At 41.9% G+C, this 26,209-nt stretch overlaps 1 protein-coding gene across 1 annotated transcript in view; it reads right to left on the bottom strand.

Annotated features, from left to right (window-relative positions):
• Positions 1-26,209, bottom strand: part of PDE6C (phosphodiesterase 6C) — a 59,027-nt gene that overhangs the window by 18,410 nt on the left and 14,408 nt on the right. The window contains exons 6-16 of the mRNA XM_006211026.4: positions 23,242-23,316; positions 22,167-22,231; positions 21,997-22,063; positions 16,883-16,930; positions 12,684-12,833; positions 11,960-12,103; positions 10,596-10,664; positions 6,401-6,547; positions 6,051-6,158; positions 5,345-5,454; positions 1,703-1,790 (exon numbers count right to left, since the gene is read on the bottom strand). Of these exons, the coding sequence (XP_006211088.2) occupies positions 1,703-1,790; positions 5,345-5,454; positions 6,051-6,158; positions 6,401-6,547; positions 10,596-10,664; positions 11,960-12,103; positions 12,684-12,833; positions 16,883-16,930; positions 21,997-22,063; positions 22,167-22,231; positions 23,242-23,316 (1,071 nt within the window). The remainder of the gene's footprint in view (positions 1-1,702; positions 1,791-5,344; positions 5,455-6,050; positions 6,159-6,400; positions 6,548-10,595; positions 10,665-11,959; positions 12,104-12,683; positions 12,834-16,882; positions 16,931-21,996; positions 22,064-22,166; positions 22,232-23,241; positions 23,317-26,209) is intronic.

The raw sequence follows: 26,209 nt of genomic DNA, 5'->3' as shown, positions 1-26,209 counted from the left end.
TATTCTACTAGGAGCCTTTCAAATTTAAGCATTTAAACATTTGGCTCTAGTTTTTAAAACTTACTCTGCTTCAGTAGGTAAATATAAAACTAAACTATGAATTATGTTTTGATACTACTTGCCTGTAATCTATGTGATCAGTGGAAATGCATAGAAAATTCATACTCCAAAATAAAGGACTCTCCCAACCAGTAAAACAAAGACTCATAACAAATTGAGTGATAACAATTTACTTGTATCTTCCCGAATTACTTTCAGTTCTACTCGTTGTAATTCTCATAGAACAGATATTATCATCATTTTTATAGTATAAATCCCACTGTACATGAGAATTAGGAAAAAATCTTATTAAAGATGCAGTTTCCAGGACCCAAACCCCAGGGAGCTAAAGAATGAAACCCAGGATGTGTTTGTTTTTTGATTTTTTAAAACAGTCTGCTACCCCTCTCCACCCTCTGCCCCAAGAAATGGATGATTCTGACCCAGCTGCTCTGTGTTGCCCTGTCTGGACACCGCATCAATCACCGGCTATTAAAAACACTCAAGTCAGGGCTTTTGATTGGTTTTTTTTGGTTCCACTTTCTGCCTGCTCGCTCTGTCTTACAAGTTTTCCCACTTGGCTTTTCATTACCTGGAAGAATGTACTATAATCTCTAAACTTAGACATATTTCTGTGTACTCCCTCCCCTGAGCCTTATAATAAAAGATTATTATCGAAACTGAAAAAAGGTCTCTCCAGAGGGCTTATTTATCCTAATGAGCTTGTGTGATTCCAGACAGGTTCTCCGCTGTGACAACATAGTGTTCTCCTCCATCTAACAATGACTCACTTGAATCATTTTTGAGTTAGAATTTTCTCAAGAGATTTTTTTTAAAGGTATAACTATATTCACAACTCTTCCTACAAGCCTATATACCCCTTAAATAAAATCAGTAAAAGGAAGAAAGACCGCCTTCTGTGGGATGTGAGTCATACATGATATTGTACAAATCAAAGTGAATTTAAGACCAAGCTTAAGAATATGAAGAGGAATATATGTATGTGTATGTATGACTGAAACATTATGCTGTACACCAGAAACTGACAACACTGTAAACTGACTATACTTCAACTAAAAAAACAAAAAACAAAAAACAAAACCAAGATTAGCCACTTCTTGTGAAAAGCTTCCTGGTCGTGCCCCCTTCTCCCCTGTGCCCCGCCCACTCAAGGGGACATCTCCCTCTTGAGCTCCCAGGAGCATCACTTGGCGCCTCTCAAATGGCAGATGTCCCATCTGTCTTACATCCTGATTTCACGCCTACCTCCAACTACCAAAGCTTGACTTTCTCATATATGGGCACTGCCTTACAGTGCGTGCCCTACTGATAAGAAAATCTCTGACTGTGTAACCTCCTCTTCTCTTTACCTTTATACATACCCTAGGGTGCACAGAGCCCTCTCACACGCATCATAAACTTTCTTTCTCCACAGACCCACAGAGATTCTGAGACTTTCCATGGCTCTTTTCTCCTCTCTCTCAGGTACTTCCAACTTGGTTGTTCAAAAACTGTTGCAACACAGCAATTTCTATAGTTGACTTCAATAAGAGTTTACACTGTCGACCGCCATCACTCAAGGCCATCCTCTTTCTTAGCATTCTCTGTGAGTTAGTGGTTTGATCCAGAGCTTGTGAGCTGCCCTGGAGAGAGACTCACATACCTCATCCTGTAGCAGAGTCTTACTGTACTCCAGGTGGTGCCTCTCCAAGATGGAAGATCCATGAAGCCTTGCTAGTGGAGATGTGGACCTAGGGCAAGGACAAGCCAGCATTTTAGCTATTTAAAGAGTACACCTTAGGTCACACGATACAGAATCTTTACAATCTGAGGATTTTTTTTCCTTTTTTCCCCTCTCCCCTAATGCCTGTGAAACAGTCAAAAGTAACATATTGGAAAAGAATTTTTAGATTTAGAATATGAGAATATGCTTTTAAAAAAACACCCTAATTTGTTGTATGCATAAAGTGATCGACTTGTTTAAACTAGGAAGTTTGGTTCATCCTATGCTCCTAAAATCTTTTAGTTCCCTGGAGCTTATGGTGGTGACTATGACTCATAGAACATGGAGCAAACTTGTTGAAGCCCATAGATTGTTTGCATAGAAAGTATTTAAGAATTATCAGAAGCCAAAATGAAAATGATTATAGAGTTAACATTTCTTTCCTCCTCCAAGACAGTGACATCAATTTAAATTTCCCTGTTGTTAATGGTGAGGTCACAGCTTTATGTAAGTGGGGTCTTCAGTAACCTGTCTTTCTGTAGTTCTTCCTGATTGAGGAAGGGGAAGTGACATTGAAAATAAAAAGGTGAAAAGGTAGAGAGAAGCTGACGTTAAAGGTCTACATAGATAATTTGAAGACTTTCTTATAATTTCAAGCAAGTGAGAAAAATCAGAAATATGGGTAGCAGCCTTGGCAGAGAAGTTTCATTTAATTTCAGAAAGAACACAGCTTTAAGGAGAAGAGTCATTCACAGGTCACTAACAATCTGGTAAACCAAATACTCAAGTTTGAGAACAATCAGACTGTGATCAGTATTATAATTGATCATAATTTAATTATTAACATGTGTCAGCACTGGAGATTTTTAAAAAATGAATAAAGCTCAATTCCAGTCAGAAATGAGTTGTATCTTTAATTCCTTTAGGTTGAAAAACATCAGTCAAGAAAGGCTGCTGGGGAGCTGGATATTCAACCAGCCTCAAAATGACACCTCACAGATGATGTATTAATATAAAGGAGGAAATGTACCTTTACATAAAGACATCTGCTGGATATTGTCCATAAACAGTTTAACTTAACCTCGTAGCTAATGGAACAAAGTCATAACATGAGCCTCCTGATGCAACGCATTGAAAAGGACACACCATCTACATAGAATTCCTGCCAAAAACCTGTACCCTGAATCGTCATCAGAAAACTAAACAAATCCACATTGAGGGATGTGATGCAAAACAACTCATCTAGCCTCTTCAGAAACGTCAACATCCTGAAAGATAACAAAAAGCTGAGGAACAATCCAGCTTGAAGGGGAGTAAAGACACTTGACAACAAAGTGCACTGTGTGATCCTTGATTAGATCCCAAATCAAAGAGAAAAAAGGATAGCTACACAGGGCATTATTGAGAAAATTGGAAAAATTGGAATAAACATTCCATATTGGATAATAGTATTGTACCAATACTAAGTCTCTTGAGGGTGATCATCATATTGTGTTTATATAAGCAAATGTCCCCCTTATCCTTAGGAAATACACGCTGAAATACTTTGGGGTGACATGTCATGAGGCCTGCAACTGTCTCACAAATGGTTCTGTTAAAAAAAAAAAAGATTATTTTATACACAGACATGCACACACACATCTGTTAACCCAGCGAGTAGCACCCCAGCTCCCTGAAGGAATTTGAGGATGGGGGTGGGGGACCCTTGTCAGCATTCCCAGGGGAATTTTGAGGTGGTAAAGATGACTGGAGATCAGCTACAAGTAAAATCCACCCTAAAACCAAAGAAGTAGAAAACGGTACTATCTATAGATGCAGAACAGGGAGACGGATGTTAACCTGCAACAGTTTAACTGCTTCAGAATTTGTAAGCACTTACAGAATAGTCACTAGGACATTCCAGAGAAGGTTCAGAAAGAGAAGATGATGCTGAACTGCTGCTATGAACCCTTTTATGATAAGGCTTGTGAGAGAGGAAGGCCAGGGACAGCATGCCTCTGGATTTCAGCGAGGCAACGGAGCAGCAGCTTCAAGAAACATTCTGTGCAAGTTGGAGCACTGAGTATGGTCACTCAACATTCAAATACTGGACAGCAGAGCCCAACAGGTGTGGCTGAATCGCCTGTCTTCAGCCCCAGGGGTAGGTTTCTAGTCCCTGGCCCCAGAACTCTGCCTTGGCTTTTGTCCTGATGCACAATTTTATCAATAACTTGAATGAATATTGATGGAAGTCATGACTATTTTATTTTCAGGTGACAAAAAATGAAAAAATAACTTATCCATTGGCTGATAGAGTATGTACTTAAACGGCAATTTTTTTTGCTTTAAAAAATATTTTATTGCGGTAAGAACACAGCGTGAGATCTACCCTCTTAACAAAATCTTCCACGTGTACAGCACAATATTTTTAATATAAGTACAATGTTGCACCAATTTTGAAATATTAAAAAATGTTATTTAAAATTTTTTTAATAAATACAAATAGAATGGTCTGCCTTGTGAACCACTGCGGAGAATCCAGTGCAGATGCTGCCTAGAGGACACAGGAGGGGGGGGGCAGATGAGCTAAATCCTAAAATTCCTCTGATTTTTTTCCCTGATAATTGCATTTCTTCAGGGACAAGGTGGGGGGCAAAGGAAATTAAAAGATGAGAGAATTGAAAAACTAAACAAGAAAAAGGGGTGAAAGAGAACAAGAAATCAATAAACCGATAAAAGACTGGCTAGAAAAGTGCAGCAAACCAAGAGAAGACAAGTACTTGAAGGAATAACAAAAAATTTGAAAATGGCAAGGTTGTTAGGGCGTTGCCAGAGGGCAGAGTCTAAAGCTGGGAGATAAGGGTGGAAACCAGAACCCGGGGGGTCAGACATTTTGGAGATGAGTAAGCAGACCAGGGCACAAGGTCAAGCCAGATTACGCGGCACAGGAGCCTGACCAGTACCATTAGCGTGAGAATGATTCAGTCAGAGTCAGCCTTTCGTTGACTGCTTTTGCCAATGTAATGTCTCCGTATCTTTGCAGACTCCTGAGCAATTTCTCCAGCACAGTAAGAGTACACATGTTCATTAAGAATCATCTTTGGGGGAGGATATAGCTCAGTGGTAGAGTGCTTGCCTAGCATGTACAAGACCCCGGGTTCAATCCCCAGTACCTCCATTAAATAAAGAAGCCTAATTACCTCCCCTCCCACCACCAAAAAAAGTCATCGTGCAAAAAGACACATTTGATCCTAGCAGCTTATTGGAGCTGCCAGAACCACATACACTGTGCTCAGGTAACTAGAGTCGGGCGCTGAGAACCTGCACCCTTATAACTGCACTTTCCTTCTCGGGCAAGAGAGAAAGACAACAATGATGCGAAGATGCCAGGTCAGCTGACAGAAGCACAAGGACCAGGGATGTGAGTGGTAGAGAGCCCAGGAAGAAACGTTCTCCAGCTTGAGCCGGGGGAGTGTCACCCAGGTGTGTACAGGTGTAAGTTGAAAATCAGTGCTGAAACAAAGTTGAATAAAGGAGTGAAGGCATTTACAAATAAGGCAGAGGCACCAGGACATGTCCACATGGCCCCATGTGTTCACTTACTTCATCTGATACAAATTATTGGTGCCTCTGTGGTCAATGTCGTGGCAGAAGGCAGCAGCAAGCATGGCAAAGGCTTCAAGATCCGTGTAGTATTTCTTTAGTCTTCCTGTCTGAAAAAAAAAATATATATATATATATATACACACACACACATATCTATATATGTATGTATATATTTACTTGGATGAATACACCTCCACAGCATGTGCAGTGAGGCCTGCCTGCCAGAGGGGATCTGCTGTGTTTTTAGAGCAAGCTGACTTTAGTTCTTGAGGACTGTAGCTCATTCTGGGAAGTTCCAAAGCCAGCAGATAACTGAACTTTAAGGGTATAAGTCCATGAACGTCAGAGTGATAATCCACCCACATTCCTTGGGATCAACTCCAGGGAATCTGGGGGTTTATGGGATTGTGTCCATGAATTCCAAAATTACTGATGTAAAAGAATGGACTGAGGGGGGAGGGCATAGCTCAGTGATAGAGCCCATGATTAGCATGCATGTGGTCCTGGGTTCAGTCCCCAGCATCTCCTCTAAGAATAAAATAAACAAACCTAATTACCCCACCCACCCAAAAAATAATAAATAATAATAAAATTTTTTTAACTATTCAAAATTAAAAAATAAAAGAATGGACTGGGCCTATTCCCCACCACACTCAAGAGGAAGACATGCGGGTTTCCACCGACTCAGGGCGCTGGTACCTACCATCAGCAATGTGAACATGGTCTGCCCCACATTGAACCCGTGTCGCCAGTTGTGGTAAGTGACGGAACGGTACCCCTTTCTCACCGTGTACATCCATCTGGTAAGGACCTGCCACCGAAAGAAGACACCACCTCTCAGACTTTGGAAAAGAATTCTAAAGGTTAGAAGGTCTGTGAGAAGCTTATCTGAAAAGATAGGTTGGGTCTTGTTTACAGGGTTGAAGCCCATATATGGATGAAGTTAATCATATTTTAAAATCCAAACTGAAGTGAATCTTTTGAACCACAGGAAGTTTTAGTGGAGGGCAGCAACAGAATCCCACAGTCTTTTAAATTAGATACCCCCCTGACCTCTACGGGTACTTTGAATTTCTCCACCACATTTATTTCAAAAAACAGCCGCAGTCCGCACTGAATCAGGCCATGCTCTGTGATGGGGAAGTCACTGAAGCGGAATTCATACAGGTCTGCTGCCCGAGGGTCTGGCAGATCCTCCTTCTGTTGAAACAAGCGTGAAGTATTCCAGATTACATTCATTTTTCTCCCTTTAGTCTCACACATTCAACACTGGGCATAAAACAAAATTACAATAAAAGGATATCAAATGCAATTCACGGAGCCTCTCCATGCCCAGTACTGGGTTATGCATATAATCCTCACAACAAACCTGCACAATTATCCCCAGTTTCCAGATGGTGAAACTGAGGCTCGGCTATATTAAGAAACTTGTGATGGCATTCAATTCCAAATCGGCCCCCAGCGGCTATTTGCCTTCTCTGATGCAAAATAAAATGTCTAGTGGCAGCAGCCTAATCCATTTTCAATACTCAACTTCCCTTATTTCCCTATTCCAGAAATATTCAGTGCGCAGTAGCTGACAGCTTAATTCAATTCTATTGTGTTTTCTTTACCTGTTTAGTGACACTTTCCTACTAGTCTGTGAGCTCCACACCGATGGGGTCGGGTCTGTTTTACTTGCTGTTGTATCTCAGAACCTGTGGTGCCTGACCCATGGAGATGCTGGGTGAATGCTTCTTCAATGAATGAATGAATGCAAGCATGCATGTATGCCCCCGCAGTGCCCTGGTACACTAGCAGATGTCACATTTAACCCGCCCCTTGTTAGGATTTAGGACTAGGTGAGAAAACAGTAAATTAGGCAGAGTATTGACATGGCCTGGGAAGTAAAAATATGGACCTTGTTCTTAAGGAACTTAATCTATTGAAATGTTTATAAAATACAAACCAGTGAAAGGTGAGAGCTTAGAATATTCACAGAGCACAGCTTCGAGTGCCAGGGCTGTGGGAGAAGTTGCAGGCAGGCTGGGGGAAGTAAAGTAGGAGAGGTTCTGGAGGGGTGTATATTCAGCTGATTTGGAGGCAGGCAGGGAGGAAAGAAGTAGGAAGAGCTATGTGAGTCTACCAGATGAACGTGCAGGAGCAATTCAGTTCAGTGGATATTTATTTACTGAGTCTGTCGTAAATTCTTAATACTGTGCTAAGGTCACATGCCTCAGTAAGCTCAAGGTTTCCCAGGGGATAATTCATGCTCTATTTGTACAAATTTCCACACCAAATGGTACATGACTCCTTCGGTACAATTATGGTTTCTGGTTTCCAAACCCTAGAGTCTGGGCTGACCCCTCACACCCTTGCCCTTCTCTCCAGGGGGCTCCTTGGTCCTCCTGTGCCCCCTTCTCACCAAGGTCACTCTTAGACTGGCCACTTTAGGCAGAGATCTTTTTCTGGCAGCACAATGGAGCCAGGAGACTAGCGTTCAGTTCTGGATTGGGGATTAGCTGCATCTCCTAGGCTGAACAAGACTCAATACTCTCATCTGGGAAATGGGAATAACAGTAACATTTTTGTCTTTGTCATGTTAATGAAAAAGCAGTAGCAATTTTATTTGTCTGCATCAAAGACAAGTAGAGAGGATTCAACTCAGGGCCCCTAGTAACACTCCTCAGAACTCCTTTCTCCAATTCTCACAGAATCTTCCATGTCCTCCACTGCTCTTTCTCGTCACTTTCTCTCCCTCCAGGCCCTTTCAGATTCCTTACCCATGAAGGCTTTCCTTTTTCATTTGTTCGTTTAGTATTTCTCATTCCACAAACATTTATCGGTTTCTATCTGTGTTGGGCATTATGGACAAAGCAACAAAGGAAGCAGACATGTCGCTGCCCTGAAACACACGTTCTCACAGGGAGAGACAGAAAATAAGCACTCCGTTTACAAATCAGACTAAGAGGAGAGTTATGGGCTGTGGGGTGGGGTACCCCAGGCCACAGAGCCTCCCTGCTGGAGCTCGCCTCTGCCCTACTGTTCTGATCAAATGTGGAATCTGAAATATATGCTTGTTTGTTTCTTGGGTTCTTAAGCCTTATGCAGCAAGGATTTGAGACAAGCCTAGGGCATATTTTACATTCAAAACAGGCTGTTGTTTTTTCATTTTGTTTTGTTTTTGTTAGTCTACTGGTTCTTGGCCCATCTTATTGCTTCTCCAATATAAGGCTCTTCCTCCTCTAAATAGAGAACTAGAAAATGTCCAAACTATCATGGATGCCAATTAAAGTTTTGTTTTACCAGAAGATGAGTGTTGCCGGGAGCAAATGAGGAGATGGAAGGGTCGTCTTCTGGGCCAGGTGTGAGGGGAACGTGCTCAGGGTGGAGCCAAGAGAGATGGTAGAAGAGCCCCAGGTGACATGAAACTCTGCAGGCTGGGAGCTGGGCACTCAGATAAGGGTCCAAGGTCCCTGGCTCTGTGGGAGAAGAGTCAAGGGCCAGGACGAGAGGGCAGAGCCCATGACAGATGGGATGGGGAAGGTGAGATACTCAGTATGTCTTAGTTTAGAAAGAACATTTATATAACGGATTAGAAAGGAGCAGAATAAAACAGTAGGATGAGGTGGTTAATAAGGAAAATAAATGTGGTATTATTCCCATTGTAATCAGATTGTATTAAAACCTCTGAAATTCAAGGTCCAGGGGCCATGGTAAATATCCCAGCCTTTCAGCTGAGATCCCGGAAGGGCCACACTCTTCTGGATATTTCTTGGTAAGGGCTCTACCCTAGTAGTAAAGGCAACATGGAAACTGACAATTCCTAACAGAATCTAAAACCAACTCTATTCACCTATTAGAAGAAAATGTGACCCTCTTAATAGAAAGATCACCTAGAGCCCCTACAAGTTTTTATCAATTTCTGGTTTCAGTTGAAAAATGGATGATGCATGCTTTAAAATGATCAAATGACTGAAACTCAAGAGTAAAAAGAGATGATAGATTTGACATGGAAGCACCTAAATGTCCTTTGACAGATGACTGGATACAGAAGTTGTGGTGTGTGTGTATGTGTGTGTACATGTATGGTATGTATACACACACACACTGGAATACTACTCAGCCATAAAAAAGAATGAAATAATGCCATTTGCAGTAACCTGGATGGACCTAGAGATTATCATACTAAATTAAGTCAGAGAAAGACAAATATCACTCCATATCACTTATATGTGGAATCTTAAAAAAATGAGACCAATAAACTTATTTATAAATCAGAGAAGACTTGTAGACATAGAAAACAAACTTATGGTTACCAAAGGGAAAGAGGAGTAAATTAGGAGTTTGAGAGTAGTAGATACAAACTACTATACATAAAATAGATGAACAACAAGGTCCTACGGTATAGCATGGGGATCTATATTCAATATCTTGTAATAATCTATTATGAAAAAATGTATATATATATGACTGAATCACTATGTTTTACACCAGAAACTAACACAGCACTGTAAATCAACCATACTTCAATAAAATAGAAATATAGTGCAAAAAAAAAAAAGACAGGAGAACCAGACCTATAGGTGAGTCAGGTATTGAGATGGAGAATTTAAAATCACAACGAATCAACAAATTCAAGAAAATAGACAAAAAGAGAGATAAAGTAGATAAAACAATGAAAAGTTTCAGCACAGAATTAGAATCTTTGAAAAAAGAATAGGCATTCCAAAACTGAAAAAGATAATCTCTGAAATTAAAAACTTACTGGATAGGTTTAACAGCAGACTGTAGAAAACAGGTTTGAATCGGTTTAGAAGCAGACACAACAAAACAGGATTAACGACTGAAAGAGAAGTTATTTCAACTAGAAATAACAAGGATGGCCTTACGGCAACAATAGGGAAGAACTGAATTCTTCCAGGCTCCAGAAGGGTCTACGTTCTACTATAATTCTGTCATGTCTTCTGGGGAGGCCGTGGTGGAATACAAAGCCATTAAAATAAACCAGGCCATGTTCTCCTAGAGTGTGTGCCTGAATTCCCTTATGCAGTCGTTTGGTAATTCTAAATTACCTCTGTGTATCGGACTTTAGGGGACAAAGAGGAAGAAAGAAGGGAACCAGAAAATCACTCTTCAGAAGAAATCTCTTTTCTTCTTAGCTTTGAAAGGTGCCAAAGAGGAAACTCAGCACTTACTTGAAAAATGAGAATGCAGTTCCCAATCTGTTTTATTTAAAAAGCATTAAGGATAGAAGTAAAACACTTACCAAAATTGTGACAAGTTGTTTCTCTTCACAGTCTTCAATTGCATCTATATTTAACTTTTCTTTAAATTTCTAAAATGTAAGAGAAATGGAGGTGTGAATTTCCTACGAAGTCGATTTCTCTCTGCTCTTAAAGTCAGTTAAAATAAACTACACTATGATGAGGCCCATGACAAAGATGCATTCTGGATACAAAGACCTATAGCACTTGATTATGTAGAATTTTCTCTCAAAAATAATACAAGTAACTTCTCTTTTCTCCCAAAATGTAACAGTAGCTGTCTTAAAAAAAAAAAGAAGACATGAGTTGTTTGCATGTAGGTAGGGGAGAAAAATGAGTGGCTTACATCTGCTTCTCTGTTAGTTTATAGCAACTTCCCTTCATTCTCCCCAGACATTCTCATCTTCAACATCTCAAACTCACAAATCAAATTTCTCTTCTCAAATCACCCAGCAAAACCAAAAACCATCAAAAAGAAAAAAGAAAAAAAACCCAAGGAAGGGAAATAGAAGGAACAGAGATAATGGGGTGTGGTATTTCCTCTTAATTGGGTGGTAATTAGAACACTATTAGCAAATATATTTTTTTAATTTTTTAAATTGAGGGATGGTATTTTTAGGCTTATTTACTTGTTAATTTTTTTTTAATAGAGGTACTGGGAATTGAACCCAGGACCTTGTGCCTGCTAGGCAGGCACTCTACCACTGGGCTATACCCTCCCCTAGCAAGTATCTTTTTGATCCCCCATCATCCATGATATTGATCTGGGCCAACATGAATTTTAGTGAATGAGATGTGAGTAAAGATTTGAAACAAGCTTGCATAGATGGGCTTGCTCTTTGTACTTCGGTAGTCACCATAAGAACATCTGTCAGGTAGCTGCTGGGCAAGAAGGACGAGAGATACAGAGAGCAAAGCAACTCACAGCTTGGAACCCAGCCCAAACGAGATCAGCTGAAGCCTGGTCAACCCACAAATGCAAGAGTGACACATAGATGCTCATTGTTGTATGCCACTGAGAGGTTATGGCTGTTATGCAGCATTCATTACATGGCAAGAGCTGACTGATATGTTTCCCTTCCTGGATGTATTTATTCCCTTGCTAACAAAACTCAATCTAGACCTCACTACTCCAGCTCCTACAGAGCTATTTTTAACAAAGTGCTATTCCAGCCAAGCAGCCTGGAAATTCAGTAAGGCTCTGTGTACTGTGGGCCACCCAGGTTCTCCCCAACCCTCCTTTTCTTGTCTCCTCCTCCTCCTTAGCCCAGGACTAAACTTATTGTCATTTGTCAGACCTCTGGGTAATTAGGTGAATTCCAGAAGGGCTGGTTAGACACCGTCTAGGACCGAGTTCCTCACTTACCAGAATAGACTTGATTTCTTCAGGAGTAGCTTTAGTGTGGTTCATGAGCATCTCCTGAGCTATGTCCTTTCTGTTTTCTAGCTTATTCATTTTCTCATAGGTGTCAGTATTTAAAAGAGACCATCCAAGAAACTGTGTGAGAGTCTGAAATGGATAAATGTGATTCAATTCTCTAAAATTAAAGGAAAATTGATTTGTAGACAGCAATCTACATGCTTTCCTATCAATCTCCCTTTCACCATCAACAACCCATTCCTTGTTTTAATCTAAGAAAAAAAAACACACTAATAATCAGCCCCAGATAATAAAATTGACTAAGCCCTTGCTTTTCAAAATGCTCCACGTATCATGAATACTTTTTTTAGAGGGGAAGAATTATAAAAAAAAAAAACAGTAGGATAAAGCATGACCTGAAAATCAGAGAGGGCTGGGGTTGATAGCAAGAACGAGGGGAAATAGAAGGGGAGTGGGGAGAAAGGAGAGAGAAATCCCCCCCCCCCAATTTCCTAGTGTTGGAAAGAATTTTGATTAAACCAGAAGCTCATAGTTTAGCAAAAAAAACAGTGCAGTTTACGGAAGTCAGGAAAAAATGACACAACATCTTGACTACAACCCTTTGTGACTCGTGTCTTAATTGCCTTTCAAAAACAGCATTACAGAACAAATTATGCATCCTCTATTTCCTGAATTTCATCTATCTCCATTATTTCATAATGGCACTTACCTCAGTAATGTGCTCATCATACTCATCAAAAGGTTTTCCATCCTTCCTGTTGTAAAAGGTGGCTACCCCCACGATGTCCTCTTTCTTGTTGACAATAGGCAGGGACAAGACATTTTTGATGACCCAACCAGTTTCATCTACAGGTCCCTTCTACAAATAATAAAGGCCATGAGCTTATTTAAATTATTTTGAAATAATTATAGATTCACAAGATGTTGCAAAAGAAATGTACAGAGAAGTCCCATGTGCCCTTTACCAAGTTTTCTCAATGGTAACATCTTGCATAACTATGGCATACTGTCAAAACCAGGGAACACACACTGGTATGTTCCACAGAGCTTATTCAGATTTCACCAGATTTATATGTATTTATTTCTGCATGTGTGGGGGTGTGTAGGGGTATTTCTATGCAAAGTCATCACATGTGCAGAGACATGCATCCTCTCCTAGAATCGAGATAAGACCTCATCCATCACCATGAGGCCCCCTTGCACTACCCCTTTATAGCCAACTCCACCCCCAACTTGGCTTATTTTTAATTTAAAGAAAGACTAATCTTTGGGTGTTAAATGCACAATTCCTATGTTGTGTCAGAACATGGCTAGGACTGTACAGACGTAAAAGTGTTCTAGTACATTCGATTAAGTGTCCTAGAATCAAGTGTCTGTATTGGGACAACCCTACCTTCTTCTCTTTGCCCACCCCCACCCCCACCAGCTCTATGGATGGAAAGTACTTACCTGTGTGTTACCCAGTGTTCCCTGTTCACTATTTCTGTCCTCCAGCATCTGTTTAGCTAATTGCTTATATTAAATTCTCTCTTTTGAAATACCTAGTGTAGTTTCTGTCCTCCTGACTGATCCATCAAGATCGTCTTATGTTCTGTAGTGTGGTTCTATTTAGTAAATATCTGTCAAGCCCCTGTGATGTGCCAGGATCTGGGCTAGTTGCTGGGGGTAGAAAGATAAATAAATTACAGGCCCTAACTTCCAGGTAACAGTCTAGTGGGGAATGCAGACCCAGAAGTTCAGGAGTGTTTCTCAAAGTGTAGTCCAAGGATCAACTGATCAGATTTTTTTTTCTTTTTAGCTTGTTTCATTATCTCTGGGCATGCATCCTAGATAAGCCCCCCAGGTAATTATGACGCCCTCTGAAGCCCAGGAGCCATGGCTTGGCACCTGCACAGTGCGCAACAAGGCAACGGCAGCCAAGCACTCACCACACCACACTCCTCCCTCCCACCCCTGCTTATTCACTCATCGTTAGAGACTCAAATTAAGTCTCACCTCTCCCATGAAGCTTTCTCTTTTTTCACCCACGTGGAACTTTTCCCTTTCAGAGTTTCATGAGCACTTCTAGCCTGGACCATACAGTTTAGCATTTAGATAATTTCCAGATGCTGCAGAACTGTTGATTTTTGTACTGGGGCTATTTCTTAATCTTAACCAAAGAGCTGTTTCATAAACAGTTGAATTCCACATACGTGACTGGACAGTGCTGAGTATATGACAGGGGCTCAGTAAACAACTGCCTTATTAACTGAAGAGCTTGTCTTCAGGCTTGGAATGAAAAGCAGAGAAACCAAACCTCAGCACATAAGTCCTCATGGTCAAAGCTTTGGGAAAAAAACCAGTCAAAGTCTTCATTTTTGGAAAATACTGTGAAGTATTTATATACTTATTTCGTCACATGGACAAGAGACAAAAATCAATAGAAACTGTACTAACTTTGTGCAAAATAACTTCACAACCATAAGCACTCATGTATATATTTTTTAAAAGCTTTCAAAATAAGCTTTTCTGACTGCCTCCGTTTTTTTAGTAAATATTCATTTGTTACCTGTTCATGTTCATGTATTTTGGTATTAAGTAGAGCTTACTGACAGAAAAGTGGTAAGATTTAAGATTTAAGAAAAGTTATAGGACAAAAACTTAAAAATGAGAAAATTCTATGTGCTTTTTCCTCTGTGAATTAGGATCACCTTAATTGGTGTTAAAGAGCCCCTCACTCCACTTCAAAGAGCACCCTGAAAATGTCTAGTTCCTAATCCCTGGAAACTGAACAAGTTACTTCACACGGGAAAAAGGCATTAAGCCAGCAGGTGGACTTGAGGTTATTAATCAGCTGGTCTTAAAACAGGGAAATTATCCTGGATTTTCCAGGTGGACCTAATCTGATTACAAGGATCCTTAGAGGTAGAAAAGAGTCAGGGTCAAAATCAGAGGAGACATGACAACAGAAGCAAAGTCAGGGGGATGCAACTGCTGGCTTTGAAGATGGAAGGGAGCCATGAGCCAAGAAATGCAGGCACCTCCAGAAGCTGAAAAAGATGAGAGACAGGGTCTCCCCCAGAAAGGAACTCAGTCCTGCCAGGACTTTGAATTTAGCCCATTTTGGACTTCTGACGCCAGAATTGTAACTCAGCTGTGCTGCTTTGAAACACTAAGTGGTCATTTGTTATAGCAGCAACAGGAAGCTGATCCACCAGGCCCCCCAAGGAACGTAGTTTGAGAACCACTGGCTTAGCAGGTCTGCTCTGACCGTAGTTCACTATGAATCATTGGTTTGTCCATTAAACTTCTAGGGTGCAAGGCTGGTGAGAATAGAGGAGGGTGTGAGCAGGTGGAGAGAGTATGGGAAGGCCTCGAGGGTGGAGGCTGGGTGGGGAAGGGGTCCTTGGGATGATCCACAGGGCTGATGCCCTCAAGGAAAACGGGCCGGGAGCCGAGGAGGCTGACAGCCCATCAAGATGCAGTCCTAGGCCCGGGCTAAGACAGAGGAGGACAGAGTGTCTTAGACCCCAGTGCAGTCCTAGAAAAGCTCGCAGGGCTGTAAGGGATTCCTAGGGCCAACAGCGGGGTCAGAACCATCTGGCGTCTCCCAGGACTAGCCTGTGTTAGTGTCTTGGCCCATGGGAAGGGTAGCCTTGGCACTAACAGTTGATTTCTGAACCCAGCCGCCATTGGATGGTCATCTTTCCCACAGGCAGAGGACTGAGAACCAAGTTTTTATGGGCATCACACTGATGTTTCTTGGGGAGCTGGGAAATTCCTAGGGGCTGGAGGTTTATGTGCTATCAGAGCCCCTGTGGGGCTGCTCCCATGGGAGCCACAGGCCCTTAAACCTCAGAGCACAGCCAGTTCTCCTGCCCTCCCTGTTTAGACAATGACTTTAAGGTTCAGACACTTTATAGAGAGTCCTTGTCCCCTTTTTCCTGCCTATGGTCTTTCCTGGCAGCCAACTGCCATAGAGGGGTCAGGATTAAGCCTTTGGCTGCAAGGAGGAAGGAGCTGGAGCAAATGCACAAGGAGTCTGCATGTTTCCATGTCGGTGAGCAGAGGGACGAGCGGGCAGAGCCCGGGGAAACCTGCCCTGTAACTGAGCAAGTGTGCAGGCTTCTCGGGGCTGGGCCTGGACCAATTCTGCTGAGGGCGCACCCCTCACCCGCACCCCCAGGCCGGCTTCACCACGTGGGCAGGGGTGGGGCCCTGGGGGGTGTCTGTGTGAGGGACCAGAACACAGACACTAGTGGTCCCCACCGGGAGGGCACTCTCTACTCCTGTCTGGGGCAGGGCTCCAACTGGATATTGAAACAGGACTCAGTACAGCAAGGGCCAGAAAGCAGAGAAGGAGAAGCTGCCAGGCCAAATGCCAGTTCATCCCCTGCAGTTGGGTGGGTAGGGGGTAGGAGGAGGATCTCTGGATTTTGGAGGAGGAAAGATAAAATCAAGAGTCCGATAGCAAGAGAGGCCCCAAGAACCCAACAAGCAGGTTTTTTTCCTCCCTGTTAACAGCTTCAATAAACTGCAGGGAAGGACCAGGAAAGCCTCCAAAGGGCTGAATCCAGGTGGGAGGATGTGTCCAGCTAATCGTTCATACAAAGAACACTTACTTAACATGCCTGGTGTGCCAGGCACGGTTTTAGGCACTAGATGACCAGGGGTGGGAGAGGATGGAGAAATGGCAGGACCACCCCCCTCCCTGTCTCCTTCACTCACTCTCCTCCTTCTCCTCCCTCCATCCTTCCCTGAAGAACCTGCCACTTGGTGGCCACCAGCCTAGCCAGGGTGAGCAGGACAGAAGCCCCATCCAGTGCCTCCTGGTCACCGTTGAGCATAGGCCGACTCTGGGGACGGAGAAGGGGCAGAGCTGGCCTTCCTCCCCTAACTGGCCGGTGAGGCCTGGCAGAGGGCAGTTACCTGAAACGTGAAGTATTCATCAGCAGGGGCATTCAGCATGTTACAGATCTGTAAAGCAAGAGGAGACAAAAGTGCTGAAACATCACCTGGTGGAGCCACAAAGCAGAATGAGAAAGAACGCGGGGGCAAGGGTTTCCTCCTTAGCTCTCCTCTGCTCGCGGGCAGACTACTCACCCTGGGCCCTCAGCAAGGCCAAGTTTGCCAACAGCACACTGCAGCTGAGACAGGCCAGGACCTGGGACCCTTTACCCCCAAGTGCTTGCATCTGAGCAAACGTCTCCTTGAGAAATAGAATACAAAGCAGCTCTAGGGGTCTAAAAATAACTACCTGCATGGTTAGCTGGGGGCAAATTACAGTAAGATACAAAAAAGGCCTCTGCCACTCCTGAGGCGTCTGGAGCAAAAGCAGGGTGCTGGCGTGATCCCAGCCCACGGCACCACCTAAGCCACCCCCTCCAGCCCCACCCACTGACCCACCCCTACCCTCACCCCATTTAAGGAACCAGCTCGCCCCTCCCACCCAACCCCAGCCCTGTAGCAAACGAACAAGGGCACCTGTTTCTTGTTTTCCATCCCTCCTGCAGCAGCACGAGTCCCAATAAAGCCTTGCCTGAATTTCTCCTTTGGCCTCTTACCAATTGCTATTGATTAAAGAGACCTGGGTGGGTAACAGAGTTAGCTTCTCTTCCGCTAATTAAGTCATTGGATGACATTTAGTCCCATCTCTGATCCTTCCTACTCTCTCAGCCTCTAAGGATTCTTCTTCCAAAGTGAAAGCAACTACCTCTTCCGACCAAGGAGAAGAGGAAGCTAAGAGAAAGGCCTTTCTGCCCGGGGAAAGTGTGGCCGCAATCTTCCTTCTTTCCTTTTGTTTCCTTTCTTTCTTTTTTTTCTGATATGGGATCTGGGTGGAAGAAGATAGCTAAGGTGCAGGAAGCAAAAGCCAGACAGCTGTTTAGGGACACCAAGGTAAATATTCACTATGACCTAACCTAATTATTTAAGAGATGGGGCCTCCAAGAATCTTTCAATGCTATTTTCTGGATAATAAAAATGATCTGCAATTTGAATCGTAATTATTTGTACATTTTTGACACTCCTCTAAACTGCTTGAAACTTTTCCTTTTAGCTTTTTCAAACTTTTCCCTTGATAATTTTCTCACAAACCCTTTTTAACAGAGTAAAGTCAGGCTTTCGGGCGAGCTGGGCCTCGCCGGACTTAGGGGAACACATGCCCACAGCGTTCTCACTAAGCCAGTAAATCCCAGCTCTGAATGCAAAACAGCAGACTTCAGTCACTTTTTAGAGTTGAAAACATTAGACATTAAAAACGAAAATTGGTCTGTAGAACTACATTTGTAGAATTGGAGGCATTCAATACAGGATAAAACCAAGCTGGACTCAATTTGACCTATAAACTTAAGAGATGGGAGGAAGACAGGATTTTTGGATATTGAGTAAAAAGCTTGGTCTCTAGGACCTAACCCGACTGTAGATGTTCTCTGGAGGCCTGAAAAGTCTGGACTAAAACAGGTATTGTCGATGGAAAGGTCAGAAAAGAGAACTAAACTGCTTCTTGCCTCTTTAAAACACACCTGAAGGATGCTCAGCCAATCAGTTCATGTTACTCAACTTAGATCATAAAATTAATGCGTATCACAAATGAATCCTTAAATTCCTAAGCTATATCTAATAACAAAAACTTTGCAAGATTTTCACACTTGCTTTGTAAGAGTAATACAAAAATAGCTGACGTGGCTCAACCACTCTCAGAAAGCACTTCTCTTGTGCCAGAGGGGTCCCAGCGTTAGTGTAGTGGGTGTAGAAGCCTGCTCCTCCCTACTCACCTGATGATTCGATCTTCAGGAATTTGGTGAGCAAGTTGTTAAACTGTTGGAAGCTTGAAATCCCCATGGTGGAGCTACAACATGGCAACTGGCAAATGATACAAATGAGGGCTTTCCCCACCCCTCGCCAGGAGAGGTGATCCATCAGCACCCTCCCCAGACATCCCAGATCTAGTTTCAGTCCACGAATTTGAACATCACAACCTCTTGGAGCTTCTCCTTCTTCATCTTTGAAAGGAAAAGCTTGAACTTAATTGTGAAAATGCCTTCCAACTTTAAAATGCTATGATTCAAGAATCTTATATAACTTTGGTGGGAAGAAATAGCCTCTTATTAAGACCCATTTGTGGATTTGAGCCAATTTAAGGATAATTCAAAATTACCAAAAATGGAATGATTTCTTCTCCTTATGGGTGTGAGCAATAGCCTCTGAATTTGGTATTAAAGCTATGTCTTATAGTGAATATTTACCTTGGTGACCGTAAAAGGCTGTCTGGCTTTTTCTTCCTGCCCCTTAGCCATCTTCTTCCACCCAGATCCCACATCAGAAAAAAAAAGAAAGAAGGAAAACAAAAGAAAAGAAAGAAAATTGCGGCCACTCCTTCCCTGGGCAGAAAGGCCTTTCTCTTAGCTTCCTCCTCTCCTTGGTCTGAACAGCTAGTTGCAAGTATGTATTTTTAATGTTGTCTGTCTTCTGTGCTATTCCTGTAAGTTTGCTATTAAAATACATTAAAGTATTAAATACATACATACCCAGATTGGTCAAGGGATTTGCCCAAGGCAGGCCTGGGTCATTGCACCTGGGGCTCCTGAGTCACAGCCTCTTGCTCTCTTCCCCAGAACCCACCCCCATATTATAGGAGGCACCCAGGGATGGCACTGGGCTGGCTGGGTCTGCTGAAATGTTTGATACCCTCTAGGCCAGTGGGTTTCAGCCAAGGGTGATTTTACCCTCCAGGTTCACTTAGCAAATATCTGAGACATTTTGGTTTGTCACAAGCAGGGTGGAGCTACTGGTACCTAATTGGTAGAGGGCAAGGAGGCTGCTAAAAACCCTACAAAGCAGAGGACAGCCCCCCACTACAGTGAATTATCTAGCCCCAAATGTCAGTAGTGGCAAGTGTGAGAAATCCTGTACTACACACAAAAAGTATATTTTTAGTGCATCCTGCCTCTTGCAAGTACATAGTATAGGGTGACACATTAGAGAGTGACAGGGAAGACTATTAATAACTCATGAGGACAACAGGCATAAATAGAGGTTGTTCCATACCAAATGGGATATATGTTCACCCCAGTTCTGGAGTCCCGGGAAATGGCTCTAGTCTCTGAAAATCACTCAGGGAATGCTAATTTGCCTGATGAGCAATTTGGTGAGAAATACCTTAAACTAGATTTACACCAGTTTGCCATCAGTCTTGGGCTACCAGCAGAAGGGATAAGAGCCGGGGTGGGGCCAAGGGCAGGAGCTGAGATCTGAAAGGCAGCAGTAAAGAAAATGCAGTGAATCTGTGACAGAACCGAAATGTGGGGGGGGGGGGGGGGTGGAATTCCTCCTCAGCTTTGGGAATTGGCTTTGGCAAATTGGTTAAATGGTAAATTGATGACATGGCAGTGAACCATTCAATGAGTTGGCTTTTGATGTGTTAGCTTTCTCCAAATTCATTTTTGGACAATAGTATGTTTATCTAGGAAACATCTAGAAGAGAAGAGGTGCTTAAAAAATGGGGCACACATTCCTTTATACTGGCTGTGGCAGCTTTGGGAGCATCAGACTTGATAAAAGTTCTAAATAGGGGCCTGGGAGATGGGCTGCCAGCAAACTGAGGACTGGGAGCAGTGGTCAAGCTATTTGGCTATTTGGTGAGGCTGAAAATTTTTGTGGTATCTGTGGATTCAGTTAGGAATGAATTGGAATGTTTTGGTCATTACTACCAAGTTGACAATGCTATTTAAAAAGATTTCAATTATTCTGGAGCAATTTTGAAAATATGACATTTGTTGTACACATTGCTGTTTATTCTTAACAGACCTAAGATTGCTTCTCTCTTCTTTTCCTTTTCTTCCCCTTTGGCATGTCTCTACACTGAGGAAAGAGATCATGTCACCTGTGAGGCCACCTAGTCCTGTCACCAGCTAAGCCCAGGGTTTAGTCACCAACAGGGCCAGGGTTTAAAAACCCTAGAACGAAACATCCCTATGTATACAGATTACCTTGCAGTCACAACAGAATTTTCTTTACTCTGCTACCATTCTGAACCCAGAAATTTTCACAGTCAACAGAGGCAAATTTGTGACAGTAAAAGAGAAAACTTTTACTAGACCACCTAGATTTCATTTCACTTTCCCTATGGCCCTTGGGTGACTCTTTCAGTCCCTGTAACGTACGTGCCCATTTACTCTGTAATGAAGATGTGTGAACACTGACAAAAACATCACGACAGCGCCAAAGGAAAACAACTCTGCAAATAAATGCTGTAAAAAAATGGTTTTTTTAGAAACTTGGGTTTGAAGGGGGAAGAAAGAAAATGGCCAACATAAAAAAATGTTGAAAGCATCGAACATTCTTCCCGGGAGTAATCTTGCTGCCCCAAATCTGACACAGACAGTGGAGAAACCCAACTAGGGAGAGAAGCAGCCGTGAGAAGGAAGAAAAGCCAGGTGGAGGCCAAGTGGGAAAGCTCTGGGTACCCTGGTCCTCTGGCCTGGAGGCCTGTGGAACCTACCAGAGACCTCTTGTTTGTTGTCTTCCCACCCCTGACCTCTCTTAGCCAGAGCTGCCCAAATGTGCACCCCATCCCACCCCCACCTGAGAGCCCAGGGCAAAAATCTTCATTTCTTCTATCAACTCACTACATTTTGCACTGCAACTAGCAAGTTCTTTCTTTATGCATTTTTCTTTTTTGTCAGTAATGTTCCATGTGTCAAAAGTCTTGACCAAGGGAACTGGACTTGATATCAAATTAAACCCAGCATGATTCACAGTCACAAACTGCCAAAGGATGTCTGACCTTTGTGTGGCTGCAGAATAAGAAGTTAGGAGATGGATCAATCCTTCTCATGTCAACCAAATATTTTCTTGTAGCGTTGAGGAGTCTCTAGTTCACCTACATTCGACGGCCAGGATGCCTCTCTCCTATGTCCTGTGCCAAAGTGGCCACCTCACCCTTACCTGGGGGATTCTTGCTTTCACAAGTGTTCTGATCTCTTAGCTAAGAAGAGTTTCCTCCACCATTATTTAAGATTTAAAGTTGTTCAATAACTTACAAATCCATTTTCAGCAACGTATGTTGGCAACCCACTAACAAGCGTCCAGTGGTCTGCGGGCGGGGTCCTTGAGGAAGATTAGAAGAAAGAAAATCATTGCTAGACAGAGAAATGCACCACGTGCAGAAATAAAAGGGCAACGTCTGCAGCTGTTTCATGACAATACTCACGGAATGACTTTGATCTCTTCTTTTCCGTGTAAAATGTAATCGATGATTTTGTAAAAGATGACTTCCTAAGAGGAAAGAGAGAATACGAGAAAAATCTTACTTCCCAAAGAAAACACTTTCCCTTAATGAACTTATACTTTAAAATTTCAATAGTGCTGTATTTCCCAACGACATTTCTCTGCACAATATAAATGACTAAACTACTCATATCCTAACGCAAGCTTGTAATAAGACTAGAAATATTATTGGCCACTTATCAACAAGCCTGTTGAACTGATTTTAGAACGTTGAATTCACCCAAACAGCTTCTAGAGGGATCTTGGTTTCTCTTTTAATTTCCTTCCATTAATTTCTTTTAATTTCTTTCTATTGTCCGGAAATCCCTGACTGATCACTTCAGTGGAACAAGTCATGGAATTTCTCAACCTCAGTGTTTTCCCTGCCCAGCTATACAGTGAGCACTTACCCCCTTCCAGCACTCGCTTATTTGAACAGGTGTCTCAGAGACAGGATTCGGTGGCTACTTTGTCAAAACTGGAAGAGACTTGAGAACTAGTCTCTCTACTTCTTTGGGCAGATGAAGAGCCTGAATATTCCATCCCATACCTTTCTTTTGCTGTGTGCTGGGAACAAGGTAGTGAACAAGCTTCCTGTGAAGCTTGCAGTCAAAGGGGAAAGTTAATTTAACCCAACCCTTCCCTAGAGACCCCAATCCAGTGTGTAGAAGAGGGCTTGGGCACAGTGTGTTTAAAAAACTGTGCAGGAGGCTCTAATTGCATTCCCTCCCTATTGAAAAGCACTGATCCACCAGATCCTGACTTCACAGGAAAGGAAACTGAGAAGTTAAACAATGAGTTAAGGTGAGGGCCATCCAGCTGGCTTGGGGCAGAGCTAAGACTTGAACCTCAGACTCCTTGTCCAGTGCTCTTTCTACTACTCCAAGGTCTCCCAGGAAGTTACAGGACTAGAACTCAGTACTTCTTGGGTCAATGCTCTTTCCTCTATGTATGGCCTCCTCTGGTTTTAGCCCCTGGTACCATGCACAGATATCATCAAGGAAGATGTTTGCACTTACTCTGCCATCTGGTGTCTTTGGACCTTTATAAGGCTCGACTTCTCCAAGCTTGACTGGCCATTCATCATAGAATTCCTGGAGGCAATCACAGTTAAACATTATTAAGCAAACTGTTCCGTGACTTACAATATCTTACATAAATGTCATGTATTGGCATGTTTTATGTTAATTTATAATTCTGGAATTTTGAAGCTCTCTTCCAGCAATACTGCTGATGAACTTGTGACTGTCAACAAGTCAACCTCTTTAATCCATAAAATGGGGATAATAATGAAATGTATACTATAGGGTCATTGTGTGGATTAAATGAATAATACAGAGCACCTACTCTGACACACAGTTAAAAGCCCTCAATATATAATGGCTCTTTTATAGACAATTAAACTAAATCCAGAAAGGTTAAGAGGTTTGGCCAAGGTCAGCAGAGTGGCCAGCAGTTTGGGTTGCCTTACTCAACATTCATTCTCCGCCTCTTCCCTGCTAACGGAACTTGATTTTATTTAGGTATCAGGTGGTAATTTGTTCAGAGAAGCCCGAGAGTGGTCTATACAAGGTGCCGGGATTAGTTTGAGGGCAGGTATGTGGCCCAGTGCTGGACAATGAAGAAAGGGGAGAAGTCTGCCAAGGGGCTTCTGGGGGAAGGTTTTCCGACGAAAAGTAATGACGGGAGCGGGTATAGCTTAGTGGTAGAGCATATGCTCAACATGCACGGGGTGCTGGGTTCAATCCCAGGTACCTCCATTAATATAAAGGAAAAGTAATAAAAATGGTATTTGTAGGAAATGTCTTCAAATTCTGTCAAGTCTATGCATTTTGAGCTGCAATAGCTATCTTGCCACCATAAGAAGAGACCTCATTAGCTATGTTGAAAGTAGCAAAGATTTTGACAGGAAAAAAATGAAAAGTGCCTAGGACTTTACAGTGAGCTCTGAATTAACCAGCCTTAGAACTGCCCTACTTTGGAACACTTTCTTAAATGAGATAATAACCATAATATTATTAAAGATACTTTTAGCTGGGTCTTATATTATTTTCAGAAGAATGAATAATCAATACATGCAGTTAGAAAGTCCCAGAGCCAGGATCAGAACACAGCTCTTCTGACACTTGATCCTGTGTTTATCCACTTAGAACAATTACCATGAAAAAATAATTTCCAATCACATGGGGAGTAATAAATATAAATGATATGGTGTTCATCAGTTATGTTGTACTAGGAGAACTCCAACACAATTAATGAAGACAAGAAATGAGCATTATATTGTGTGAATAATAGTAAATATTTCATTATTTCTACTTTAAAATAATTTTAACTTTTCAGAATATAAATCCTCAAACTGGTCATGATAATATAGTTTATTATTATGCCTTACTATGTGCTAGATACCACAAAGATACAGATTAGGTAGATATGAATATATAATTTCTAAATAATCTCAAACCCTCACAACTGATGAGAGATGTCTTCATTTTACAGATGAGTGAACCAAGAATCAAGAAGGTTAAAAGAACCTGCTGAAGGTGAGGAGAGTGTGTGCTTAGCATGAACAAGGTCCTGGGTTCAATCCCCAGTACCTCCATATATACAAACAAACAAATAAACAAACAAACCTAATTACTTCCCCATCACCATCAAAAACAAACAAACAAAAAAGTAAAATAAAAGGATCTTTAAAATTTTTAAAAATTTTAAAAAAGAACTTGCTGAAAAGAAAGAGTCAAAGAACTGACACTACCCGAATTCGAGACTTACTATACAGCTACAGCAATCAAGAGAGTGTGATACTGCTGAAAGAATAGACAAAACATCAGTGGAACAGAGCAGAGAGCCCAGAAATAGACACAGACAAATATAATCAACTGATCTTTGGCAAAGGAGCAAAGGCAATGAAGAAAGAATAGTCTTTTCAACAATTGTACTGGAACAACTGGACATCCACATGCAAAAAGATGAGTTTAGACAAAGATCTCATGACTTTCACAAAAAATAACTCAAAATGGATCATAGACCTAATTGGAAAATATAAAATTATAAAACTTCTGGAAGATGACATAGGAGAAAATCTAAGTGAACTTGTGTTTGGTGGGATTTTTTAGAAACATCAAGAAATGAAAAAATTAGACTTCATTAAAATGCAAAACTTCTGCTCTGCAAAAGATGCTGAAAAGATAAGCCACAGACTAGAAGAGAATATTTGCAAAACACATATCCGGTACAGGATTTGTATTCAAAATATATAACTCTTAAAACTGAATGATAAAAAAAAAAAAACACCCAATTAAAAAGTGGGCAAAAGACCTGAGCAGACATTTCACTAAAGAAGACCTACAGATGGAAAATAAGCATATGAAAAAATGCCTACATCACATGTCATGAGAAAATGCAAATTAAAAAAACAATGAGATACCACTGTACACCTACTAGAATGACCTAAATCTGGAACATAGACAACACCAAATGCTGGCAAGGATGTGGAGCAACAGGAACTCTCAGTTATTGCCAGTGGGAATGCATAATGGCACAGCCACTTTGGAAGACAATCTAGCTGTTTCTTACAAAGCTAAACAGTCTCATCACATTTTCTAGCATTAGCCCTCCTTGGTATTTACCCAAAGGAGGTAAAAACTTATGTCCACACAAAAATCTACACACAATATTAATAGCAGCTTTACTCATATTTGCCAAAATTTGGAAGCAACCAAGATATTCTTCAGTAGGTGAATGGATAAGCAAACTATGGTGTATCCAGACAATGGAATATTATTCAGCATCAAAAAGAAATGAGCTCTCAAGCCATGAAAACACATGGAGGAAATGTAAGTGCATATTGCTAAGGGAGATCATTTAATCTGAAAAGGCTGTATATTGTATGATTCCAACTATATGGCATTATGGAGAAGACAAAGCTATAGAGGGAGTAAAAATATCAGTAGTTGCCAGGGGCTTGGGGTAGGGAGAGGGAAGGAC

This window comes from Vicugna pacos, chromosome 11 (assembly GCF_048564905.1).
Source record: "Vicugna pacos chromosome 11, VicPac4, whole genome shotgun sequence".
NCBI classification, from domain to species: domain Eukaryota; kingdom Metazoa; phylum Chordata; class Mammalia; order Artiodactyla; family Camelidae; genus Vicugna; species Vicugna pacos.
Note: the sequence above shows the minus strand (reverse complement) of the source record. Positions and strands in the feature narration are given on the sequence as shown.